Source organism: Nomascus leucogenys, chromosome 22a (assembly GCF_006542625.1).
Source record: "Nomascus leucogenys isolate Asia chromosome 22a, Asia_NLE_v1, whole genome shotgun sequence".
In the NCBI taxonomy this organism is placed as follows: domain Eukaryota; kingdom Metazoa; phylum Chordata; class Mammalia; order Primates; family Hylobatidae; genus Nomascus; species Nomascus leucogenys.
In genome coordinates, this window is record NC_044402.1 from 71401368 (window position 1) to 71414252 (window position 12885).

Below are 12885 nucleotides of genomic sequence, written 5' to 3' on the forward strand. Positions count from 1 at the left end.
GACCAATGTCCTGGAGAGTTTCCCCAGTGTTTTCTTGTAGTAGTTTCATAGTTTGAGGTCTTTTTAGATTTCAGTCTTCAATCCATTTTGATTTGATTTTTGTATACGGTGAGAGACAGGGGGTCTAGTTCCATTCCTCTGCATATGAATATCCAGTTTTCCCTGCACTGTTTATTGAACAGACTGTCCTTTCCCCAATGTTTGTTCCTGGCACCTTTGTCAAAAATAACTTCACTGCAGATATATGGATTTCTATCTGGGTTCTCTGTTCTGTTCCACTGGTCTATGTGTTTCACTGATCTATGTGTCTGTTTTTATGCCAGTACAATGCTGTTTTGATTACTATAGCTTTGTAGTATAATTTGAAGTCAGGTAATGTGATTCATCTGGTTTTGTTCTTTGCTCAGGATAGCTTTGGTTATTCTGGGTCTTTTGTGGTTCTATACAAATTTCAGAATTATTTTTTCTATTTCTGTGAAGAATGCCATTGGTATTTTGACAGGGATGACATTAAACCTATAGATTGCTCTGGGTACAATGGACATTTTAACAGTATTGATGCTTCCATTCTGTGACCATGGAATATCTTTCCATTTTTTTGCATACTCTTCAATTTCTTGCATCAATGTTTTATAGTTTTTATTGTAGAGATATTTTACTACTTTGAGTAATGTCTAAAAGCCGGGTGCGGTGGCTCACGTCTGTAATCTCAGCACTTTGAGAGGCCAAGGGAGGCAGATCACTGGAGGTCAGAAGTTTGACCAGCCTGGCCAACATGGTGAAACCCCATCTCTACTAAAAGTACAAAAAAATTAGCGGGGTAGGCTGGGTGCGGTGGCTCACGCCTATAATTCTAGCACTTTGGAAGGCCAAGGCTGGTGGATCACCTGAGGTCAAGAGTTTGAGGCCAGCCTGGCCAACATGGTGAAATCCCATTTCTACTAAAAATACATTAAAAAAACAACATTAGCCAAGCGTGGTGGTGGGCGCCTGTAATCCCAGCTACTGGGGAGGCTGAGGCAGGAGAATCACTTGAGCTCAGGAGACGGAGGGTGCAGTGAGCTGAGATGACGCCATTACACTCCAGCCTGGGCAACAGAATAAAAACTCCATCTCAAAGAAAAAAAAAATGTTGGGTGCAGTGGTTCGCTCCTGTAATCCCAGCTACTCGGAAGGCTGAGTCAGGAGAATTGCTTGAACCGGGGAGGTGGTGGTTGCAGTGAGCTGAGATCATGCCACTGCACTCCAGCCTGGGCAACAGAGCAAGACTCTGTCTTGGGAAAAAAAAAAAAAAAAAAAAAGGTTAATGTCTACATATTTCATAGTATTTATAGCTATTGTAAATGGGATTACTTTCTTGGTTTCTTTTTCAGATTGTTCACTGTTAGCATATAGAAATGCTACTTTTTTTATATTGATTTTTGTATGCTGCAACTTACTGAATTTATCAGTTCTAATAATTTTTTGGTACAGTCTTTAGGTTTTTCCAAATGTAAGATTATATCATCTGCAAACAGGGATAATTTGACTTCTTCCTTTCCAATTTGGATGCCCTTTACTTCTTTCTCTTGTCTGACTGCTCTAGTGAGGACTTCCCATTCTATACTGAATAAGTGGTGAAGGTGGGCACCCTTGTTGTGTTCCCTTAGAAATTTCTCACTGTAAAAAACAACCACTGAACCACATCAAATATACTTTTTAAAAGGGTAATATTTAACAGCTGTTTGTCTGCTTGCTAAATAGCTTACAGAACCATTTCAAGATTTCATGACCTACAAGAACTCAACTAGACAGAATATATCAGAATTTCCAAGCAGGGAGCCTGGCTACTTAAACATTAAAAAAAGCTTCCTGAAGAATTCTGATATACATATTCTTCTACCTTTATGGAAACAGATGTATAGAGCCAGGACGAGACTCACATTTGGTTTCCAGTTCACTTTTCCTTCCAAGAGACTAATAAGCATGAACATATTCAAGCAGGACTCACCGCCTTTGCTATGAACCTGGTTAATATATTTTAGTGTCAGATACTCTAATTTCTGCCTGAATATAGGTCTCTAAAAGACTGTGTCCTTCAGTATACAGTGGTGAATTAAATACTGTTTTCTTTAAAAAAAAAAAAAAAAAAAGTTACAAAGTAACTTCAGGTGTTTCACAGGAACTTTTAAGTCTAATAATTCATGTTTACTTGTCTTAATAACAGAGAAGAGAATAAACTTAACATTCCCCCTCCCCCCTGCTTTTTTTTTCTTTCTTTTTTTTGAGACGGAGTCTTGCTGTGTCATCCAGGCTGGAGTGCAGTGGTGCAATCTCGGCTCACTGCAACCTCGGCCTCCTAGGTTCAAGCGATTCTCCTGTCTCAGCCTCCTGAGTAGCTGGGATTACAGGCATGTGCCACCACGACCAGCTAACTTTTGTATTTTAGTAGAGATGGGGTTTCACCGTGTTGGCCAGGCTGGTCTCGAACTCCTGACCTCAAGTGATCTGCTTGCCTCAGTCTTCCAAACTGCTGGGATTACAGGCATAAGCCGCCCCTCCCGGCCACATTCCCCATTTTTTATGTTACAAAATAATACCATTTTCCATGCATACAAAGAGTACTTGCCTTCGAGACATCATTACTGTACATATTGTTCACTGTATATGGCAACATTGTTGCATATCATGCCTCAGTAAAAACAATGACATAGGCCGGAGGTGGAGGTGTAGTGGCTCATGCCTGTAATCCCAGCACTTTGGGAGGCCAACACAGGCAGATCATTTGAGGTCAGGAGTTTGAAATCAGCCTGGCCAACGTGGTGAAACCTTGTCTCTATTGAAAATACAAAAACTAGCCAGGCAGGCTGGTGGGTGCCTACAATCCCAGCTACTTGGGAGGCTGAGGCCAGAGAATTGCTGAGCCCAGAAGGCAGCGGTTGCAGGGAGCAGAGATCGTGCCATCGCACTCCAGCCTGAGTGACAGAGTGAGACTCTGCCTCAAAAAAAAAAAAAAAAAAAAAGAAGAAAGAAGAAAAAACCAATGACATAAAAATAGTAAGATTTTTGGTTAAGAACAAAGTGAGAACATACAAGCAGGAAGATAAATAAAAGACAGAGGAGGTCAACAAGTAGAACACCACAAACATCATCATTTATCACACTAAAATATTTTAGAAAATAGGCAGCAAGATAGAGTATTTCTTAAAATTGATGATAGATGTCTAACATCTTAAGAAGCAGAACAGATTTAAAGAGAGTAAGTCAAAAGCAAGGTAATTTATTCAGGGGTAAAAGGCCTAAAAATGTAACTTTCAGTGATACTTATCCCATCCAACAGTAAATCGATTTTTAAAGTCTCTCTTCTTTCTTACTAGGTACTCAGAGAAAGGCATTTAAAAAAAAAAAAAAAGATTTCTCCAGGTCACAGCAAATAAATATAGATAAATTAAAATTTAATGAAAATGTTAACAAAACTTAAGGCCAGTATTACCTCTGTTTTCAAATAGAATCATAGCTAAGCACTAGTGCTTAGAATCACACTAAGAACTAGCTAAGCACTAAGCATTATTAAGAGGGCAAAAAAGAAGGTATGAGAGAGTGGAGGTGGGTATGTATATAAAACAAGGTTAAATCAGGAAATGCTCTAGATGCAACAACTGTCCCAGCTTCCACATATCCATATAATTTAAAATTCGTAACTCAAAAATCCCAAAATATACTTCGATGAAAAATACACAGTAATTTAAGGTCAGTGGATAAAGGCTTAAGATTTGGCAGTTACCCAGGAAAAAGGGTGGAAAACTACTTTGGTTATAGAGATAGTATATATTTTAACTTGTTCAAATCTGATTTAGATTATACAAAAGTATTCTGAAAGATGAATATTAAGGATTAAATTGAGAAAAATAATTTGATATACGTCTGCTTTATAAACACGAATATTATGGAGTATATTGTATATAAGCACACGTATAAACAGACATAACTGTGCTCCAACATTATTAAAAATGATGTAATTAAATGATATGTTCAGTCACAAATATCCCAACTTCAGTAATAAATAAATAAAGCAGATAAATGTATCCTAGGGCATCCAAAACGAGAAGAGGAAAAATGGTTATGGTTTTAATAATCATTATGAATTCCAAATGAGCTAGAAGATACATAATCTAACTTAGCATCTTGGGCTTAGGTAGAGACAGCAACTGTACAGAATCTGAAGGTGCTATGGTTTGACTATGTGCCCTGAAGTTCACGTAGAAACTTACTCCCTGTAGTAAGAATATTAAGAGGTCGGGGGGAGGCAGGCGTGGTGGCTCATGCCTGTAATCCCAGCACTTTGGGAGGATGAAGTGGGCGGGTCACTTGAGGTCAGGAGTTCAAGACCAGCCTGGCTAACATGGTGAAACCCTGTCTCTACTAAAAATATAAAACTTAGCCAGCCATGGTGGCAGGCGCCTGTAATCCCTCAGGACGCTGAAGCAGGAGACTCGCTTGAACCCAGGAGGTGGAAGTTGCAGTGAGCCAAGATTGTGCCACTGCACTCCAGCCTGAGCAACAGAGCAAAACTCCACCTTGGGGGGTGGGGGAGAGAAAAAGAGGTAGGGGCCTCATGAATGGATTAATGCCATTATTGTGGGGTTGGGTTTGCTACTGACAGAGCGGTTTCCTGATTAAAAGGATGAGTTGAGTCCAATTCTCCCTCTCTGTCTCACACGCTCACTTCTGCCTTCCATCTTCTACCATGGGGTGATGATCCTCATCCGATGCTTGATATCATGCTCTTGGACTTCCTAGCCTCTGGACCCAAGAGCCAAACAAACTTCTGTTCATTATAAATTGCCCAGTCTGTGATATTCTGTTAGAGCAGCAGAAAATGAACTAAGACACAAGATCACTGTGTTTAGATAGTGAAAGTGCCACAAGAAGAACTGCAAATAGGTGGATCAAGGCAGGTTTTAAAACAGAAAACACTAAGCAGGGTGCGGTGGCTCACGCCTGTAACCTCAGTACTCTGGGAGGCTGAGGCGGGCGGATCACTAAGTCAGGAGATCAAGACCATCTTGACTAACATGGTGAAACTCCATCTCTACTTAAAAAAAAAAAAAAAAAAATCAGCCAGGCGTGGTGGTGGGCACTTGTAGTCCCAGCTACTCAGGAGGTTGAGGCAGGAGAATGGCGTAAACCCAGGAGGCAGAGCTTGCAGTGAGCCGAGATCACGCCACTGCACTCCAGCCTGGGCCACGAGCAAGACTCTGTCTCAAAAAAAAAAAAAAAAAAAAAAAAAAAAAAGAACACTGGTACTCAAGAAACACAGGCTCTTCACCAAATAATGTGGGCTGTTAGCCAGCAGGTTAGGTACATGACCATATTTCTAACTCCTTCAGGTATTCTAAAAAATTTAAACAAAGGATGAATCGCCCTGGTAAACTCTCTTCTCTGGTCCTGCCATAAAATTTTTATCAGCCCTCAAATCCACAACCCACTCACGTTTCTTTCCTTTCAGCTGATAACCTATTTTCCTGTGAAGTAAGAGAAAAGGTTATCAGATATGCAAGTTCATCTACCCCAACTCAGGGGAAAGATGTTCCTAGTCCTGTCTATGAATAACCCTGCCCACCCAGGGTCTGGATTTCACCCATTCATTCCTCCTCCAGGAAAAAATGTGTGGTTTTGTTTCTCTTTTCCTCTCTCTTCAGCACTTTGTCTCCATCACAGCTCTGCTATGACTCTTTCCTTAGCACATGATATGTCAAGCCTGTTTGACTCTAGATACTGTCTCCTTTCCTTCATAGTCAAGGTTCTGCCAAAAGCAGTCAATATTTGCTGTCGCTATTTCCTCACTTTCTAATTTCTCCTCAATTAATTACAATCTGACATTTTGTTCCCATTAATCTACTAAAATTAAGTCTAAGTGTCAAATTCTTAGTCACTTTTTACAGTCACTATCTTAACTGACTCCTATGACATTTAATTCTACTTACTATCACTTTCGGGTCTCAGGAGCCCTCTATAACTTCTAAAAAATTGTTAAGGACCCCAAAGAGCTTTTATTTACATGTGTATAACAGTATTTACTATTTTAGGATTTTAAACAAAAACATTATAACAATAGAATATACAAGTGTAAAAGAATAAAAATGAATAAATCAGAGTGATGACATCACATGTTATACAGCTTCTGGAAATTTTCATTTTGAATTCGTGAGACAATGAAAGTTAAAAAGTCAAATAATGTGTTAGCACTTTTATAAAAAACACTTGACTTTGTGGACTCCTTGGAAGAATCGCAAGGGACCCCTAGGAATCCTCAAACCACACTCTGAGATCTGCTTATCTACAACCAAGCCTTTTTAATTAACACCTATGCCAAAGACCCCTAGCTCTTCTTATCTAGCCTGACCTCTTTCCTGAGTTCCAGATATCTTCTACTGTGCCATCTACACTTGTTATCTTCCTCTGTGATGCCTATCTCAATCAAAGGCACTCTAGCTAGATCCCTTTAAATCATCTTAGGCTCCTCCCTTTTCTTCTTTATGCTAATTCCAAGTCATCAAACCCTACTGATTCTACTTTTTAAAAATCGAATGAAATCTGCTGGGCTCGGTGGCTCACACCTGTAATCCCAGCACTTTGGAAGGCCAAGGCAGGCAGATCATGATGTCAGGAGTTTGAGACCAGCCTGGCCAACATAGTGAAACCCCGTCTCTACTAAAAATACAAAAACTAGCCGGGCATGGTGGCGCACACCTGTAGTCCCAGCTACTTGGGAGGTTGAGGCAGGAGAATCATTTGAACCTGGGAGGCAGAGGTTGTGGTGAGCTGAGATCACGCCACTGCACTCCAGCCTGGGCAACAGGCGAGACTCCGTCTCAAAAAGAAAAAAAAAAAAAAAAAACTAATGAAATCTAGAAGCTTGTTGGAAATGCAAAATTCTACCCGAGACCTCCCGTCATAAACATTAAGTGATTCATTCGTACAGAACAGTTTGAGAACCACAGCCTTGGGTGGTGATAGTCTCAGTAACCAAAGCTAGAGAATCCGAAGAAGGCAGAGCCCAAACAGCAAACTTGAAAATGCTAATTAGAAGTCCTCTTACCTCAAGTTTTTCCTCCTAATATTAAACCTTGAAGGTTTTAGAGTTTTATAAAGAAGGCTGTATTCCTTAACTAAGTGATCTTCCTAACTTGGGTTTCATGTCCCTCCAATGCAATCCTCTACATTCCATCTGTGGGAGCCTTTCACCTCTACTTTGTCTTTTGTTTCCCCTGTTTCAATGGCTCTCTACCTGAAGTCCAAATTCTTTACTATGAAATACAAGGGTCTTCAAAACCTGACCCCTGCCTACCTTTCACCATTCCTGCATATACTCCCCCTACCAGAAGTCTGAAAACCAGTGGAATCACCGAAGCAGCTGGGTATTTTTTAAAGCTTTTCTGGAGATCTGAAGAGCAGTAGTGGCTGAGAATTACTGTCCTCTCTTAAACCAAACTACTTGTCATACTCCCACATAAAAGCAAACACATATCCTAGTCCCTCTGTATACCTTCTTTTCATACTTCGCTCTGTCTTATGGGATGAATTCACAGCCTCTCTTAAAAACTCGACTATCATCTCTTCTTTGAAGGAAGACCTCTTTGCTTCCTTTCCCCTACAGGTAAATGGAATTGGTGGTTTCTTGCACTTTGCTTCCATAGTATCTTGTGCTTGTATCTGTTACAGCACAGCCTACACTGTCATGAAGCAGACTGTCTAAATGTTTGTTCTACTAAACACTGATTTCATTTGAAGGCAGGGATTGTATCCTACACATCTTTATATTCTCTGTGATTGGGCAGAGACTAGAAGTTAATAGATATGCAATAAATGTTTACTGAAAATATCCTGAATTTTTTGGAGCCTGCTGAATAGACCAGGAGTAATGTAAAATACAACAAAATCAAAACAATACCTTCCTATCTACCATCTTCTTTTATTTACAAGAGGAAAAACTTTTTCATTCTATTTAATTCCACATTTAGAAAAAAAGTCAGATTAATATATAAACCGCACACAAACTGAAATAAAAATTTCATTTGAAGTAGATTAATCAACTTAAGAATGACAATTGGATGCTTTCCAGTTTTAATAGTAAGGGTAGGAGAAAACAAGAGGATTCTGGATGTCTGAAAAAGAGTACTGGTTAGGAGAAAACAAAGTACAGAAAAGGGATTGTAGTGAGTTAAAACCATCACAAATCCTAAGAGGGATTCAACAGAAAATGTCCAATTGGTGAACTATAATACGGTATGCATATTAATTATATTAAAATATGGATATAAATTTCAGGAATCCAGGGTGGAGTAAGGGTGGTATGAGAAAGCAATTTTGTTTTTTAAAAAGTAATAAACTGGCTGGGCACAGTGGCCTGTAATCCCAGCTACTCAGGAGGTTGAGGCAGGAAAATCGCTTGAACCTGGGAGGCAGAGGTTGCAGTGAGATGAGATCGCACCACTACACTCTAGCCCAGGCAAAAGAGTGAGACTCCGTCTCAAAAAAAACAAACAAACAAAAACAAACAAACAAACAAAAAAAAGTAATAAACCTTCCAGTACTATTTGCTCCCAAAACCAAAAACTACTATTTTAAAAACTGTAGTAAATCGGAGAATGGATTACCAAAAGAATAGTGACATCAGAAGACAATGAAATACTTCATAAACTTTACTACTAGGAGTACTAGGAAAAACAAAAGTACTTCTATCCTGCAACTGTTTCTTCTCATGTTTATTTAATGATCTATAAATATCTGTATTTTGATATATATAAAATTTCACCCCAAAGGAATTCTTTAATTAAGGTATCAACTATACAGATAAAACCTGGAAATCATTTTCCAGATAAGCAACTCCTTAAATGGAAAGATACACTAAAATAATAATATTAATAATAATGGTAATAGTAATTATTTCTTTGAATCTTAAGGACAACGTATAATCTGTAGTCATTTCTGTGCCACTAGACTTAACCATTAATTTGTAAAAATCCAAGACAGAGAATGCAGAACAGCAAAAGTCAAAAGATTTTTCTTTTTTTTTCCTTAAGACAGGGTCTCACTCTGTTGCTCAGGCTGGAGTGCAGTGGCACAATCATGGCTCATTGCAGCTTCGACTTCCTTGGTTCAGGTTATCGTCCCACCTCAGCCTCTCGAGTAGATGGGACTACAGCCACATGGCACCATACCTGGCTAATCTTTTGTGTTTTTTGTAGAAATGGGGCTTTGCCATGTTGCCCAGGCTGGTCTCGAATTCCTGGTCTCAAGCAATCCTGCCTAGGCCTCCCAATATGCTGGGATTACAAGCGTGAGCCCCCGTACGTGGCCCAAAAGATTTTTCAAGATTTTCTATTTCTGCCCCAAATGTCAAAACTTCAATACAGATAAAGCTAAGTATATCTAATGATTAACCAAATTGTGTTTCATTGCAAATGTCAGTATGGTCTTTTAAGAAACAAAAACATGTTTTAACTAAAAATATAGCCAAAAGTGATCCTTGGGATCTTTAAAGGGAAGTTGAATTCTCTTATAGACTAATTCCTCTGAAAAAATCCAAATACTAAATCTATAACCTATATTTGGAATATGGGTACCTATAAAGAACGTATAACTGTGATAAGTGATCTAACTTTCACCATGTTTTGCTTTTTAAAAAATATCTATCAAAAATATCATATTTAGTGAACAGAAAACAGAAATATCTAAAATTATTTTTGGTCTTCATAACACAAATGCCTATGAAACAGGAGGCAGGTGAAATTACTAAATATTCCCAATTCTGGGAAAATATCAAGAAATGTTCCAAAGTCCAGGAAATAGAAACTGAGAACATTCTTAATATAGTTTTTAAAAAACTTTGACTAAGCTAAACCTACAATTTTCAAAGGCTTAGTATAAGTATGTTAATTTTTTTAAAACTAAACTGATAATCTGATGCTACAGGGGCTACTAACGCTTACCTCAAGGGAACCTACTGCAGATAAAGTCCCGTCACTTGCACAGTCCTTTCAGCTGCCTGCCAGTTGTTTCTGTGGAAGGGAAAGCCTGATGAGTGAGAGCCCTATGCCATACTCCTTTGCAGTGTCAGGGTGCCTGCACAGAACTGCACGAAACTGTCTACCTAGAGATTTCTAGATGCTTTCAATAACACAGAGCTAAAAAGATGCCACCTTTGAAGTTCCCTTTCCTCTGAACAGTGAAACAAAATGCATAAGAGTTTCTGAGTGCTAATGAACTACTGGTATTATCAAGGTGATAGGTCTATACTAACCAAGTAGAAAAAAGTCTATACTAACCAAGTAGAAAAAAGACAAAAATGGGTCAAGTAGAAATAAGACAGGGAAAATACACACATACACACACACACACACACACACACACACACACACACACGCGACAGACCTGTATCATCCAAGGAGAGAAAAGGCTATATCCACAAGAGTCAAGCTGTAACATCAACAAACGAATGCTAAAACCCACGGAACTTCCTGTCTACCCATTTTTAAAAGATGTCATCAAGTATATCATGCTCAGAGTAAATTATACCATGGATCCAAATGCCTGCTTGTAAAATCCGAGATATTTTCTTGGTGGGATCAGTAAGTGGGTAAAAGGGGGAGGGATTAAGAGGGGAGGGAATTCTTCAGATTTTTTAAAATACAAAAAATGAAAACCAGCAGCATGATTCCATAAGAAATTCTAAAAAGAGGGAAAAAATGTGTATCTGTATCTCAGAAAGTACACAAACTCTTACTAAGGATCACACTCAAAGGAAAGAATAAAGAGAAATAACAGAAAACTGGGAAACCCAACACACTTAAGAACCACCTTCCTTTCACAGAACTATGAATGGCTAATAACTGTCTCCAGTAAGAATATATATATATCATTCATTTACAAGTTCAGCTACATAACCAAAGAAACTATATTTTCTTTCTAATGCCAAATGCAGTCTTCAATCTGAATGTTGTGCTTCATAAGGCAGAACAAAACATTCCTATAAGAAACTTTAAAAGCATTAACCTTTAGCAAAAGAACTGATGAAGAAACAAAATACTAATTAAAACGGTGATTCCAGCTTTTACTTTAATAGCACCATATTTAAAATGAAATTACTTACCTCTGATTCTTTGTCACTTAAGGATCCCAAGCTTCCAAAACTGTGATTAGAGCTTTCGTTATTTGTTGAGGCCTGTTAAAGATTTTTTAAAAGGTAAAAATTAGGAGTAATTTTTTTAAAACAGTGGGAATAATTTTAAACAAACATATTACAAAGTACATAATCTATCTTCATAAATAAATAAAGTATAATTCCTTTAAACAAGGAAGCCAAATGAGGTAAAAATAAGAAATACTAAATTCTTAACACTATACTTTGAAAAGTTTTATCAAGTCAATAAAGTTATGCTGTGTTTTAGGAACTGACTTCTATTAGCTGGTTTTTTAAATCCCAGTTCAAAAGCAAAGGAACTGGGCCATTGTTAGGATGACAAGATCCCTAAAATTATTACTCAATGTATTAAAAACTAATGCTACCTTTGGCTGAAAGTATTATTTGGGCTCTTCAGGTCCCTTCACAATTATCAAATTCCATCATGTCTGAAACACACCTCTTTGCCTTTCTCTGTATTAACAAACTGTCCTGTTTTTCTTTTTTTTTTTTAATTTGTTTTAACTCGATCTCTTCAAAAAAATCTTTGACCATCTTGACCATTTTAATTAATTGCTTTGCTCAAGAATTTCTCCATTTCCTTGACAATATTTTTGAACTGTAACAAAGAAAAAAGAGCTAACATTCTGTAGGATGATGTCTGCTTTGTTTCCAATACGCTTCTATGATACTTACGATCTTGTGGACTTTTTTGTACCATGAGTACATCAGATCAAAGTCTTCCAGAAATGCTTAGACCAGGAGGCTGACAGATTATGGCATATATGTCAAAGATGATGCAAGAATTAACCTTACATACAGGAAAGCCAATTGATATCCTCATGTTTCACCTCCACTTGTAACAGGAGTGGCTGCTAATCCTACTATTAACAGGTTGCAAGTTAGACTATAATTATATAACTGAAATTAGATTAATTTCCAAAGTAACAACTCTGAGCCATTGCATACATGCCTAGTACTATGCTGGATACTGTAAAAGCTGCTGTCAACAAAGGATAGCACTTGAACTAATTACAATTTAAGTAGTACCTGGAATAAGTTATAATCTAATTATGGCAAGATTATCAAATTTGAAACAGCAGCAATTAAGAATACATTAGAAAGATTCTGGGACAATAAGGGCAGTGGCAAAGTGAGCATCTGTAAATACCCACCAAAAAAATGTATAAAACTAAATAGTAAACCAAAAACCCACGGACAATATTTATAACAAAACTAGGTGACAAGAATCTCCATGAATCCCCCTCAAAACATCAGATGGAAACAAGTCAACAACAACCATAGATAATGTATGGTATCATTATCAATATGGGAGGAAACAGAAAGAAACCTAAAACAGCCAACAAGTTAGGCAGAGAAGCTAGTTTAACTTAAGTACAGAAGGGTTTTGCACTTTCAATTAGTGACTAAGTGGGAGGAGTCCACGGTTACATCTAAGAAGTGAGAGCAGTCTAGCCTCTATGAATCCTTGAAACGGATCTTTACATAACAGGGTGGTACAATGAGTACAAATTACTGGGTGTGGAATGAAAATTGAGTACTATATAGGTACAATTACAACAATGGAAAGAGAATATTTAGATAAAGCAGGGAGGGAACACAGCCTAGCAATCTCAGAAAGCAAATGCCACAGTTTTGAAGCATGCCTAAAAACAGCAGTAGAGAAAGCCCTGTAAGAAAAGCCATCCTGAACCACACCA

General features: G+C 38.0%; 1 protein-coding gene across 4 annotated transcripts in view; it reads right to left on the reverse strand.

Annotated features, from left to right (window-relative positions):
• The window catches only part of TLK1 (tousled like kinase 1), a 171138-nt gene that overhangs the window by 81551 nt on the left and 76702 nt on the right, over nt 1–12885 (reverse strand). For 2 of the 4 annotated variants that reach the window (XM_030802753.1, XM_030802752.1), the window contains 2 exons: nt 11135–11206; nt 9975–10043 (listed from right to left, as the gene is read on the reverse strand). Coding sequence is in view for 1 of the 4 variants with exons in the window: in XM_003254252.4 (XP_003254300.1) it covers nt 11135–11206 (72 nt within the window). In the remaining 3 variants the exon portion in view is untranslated. The remainder of the gene's footprint in view (nt 1–9974; nt 10044–11134; nt 11207–12885) is intronic. The other 2 variants (XM_003254252.4, XM_030802751.1) reach the window with 1 other exon arrangement.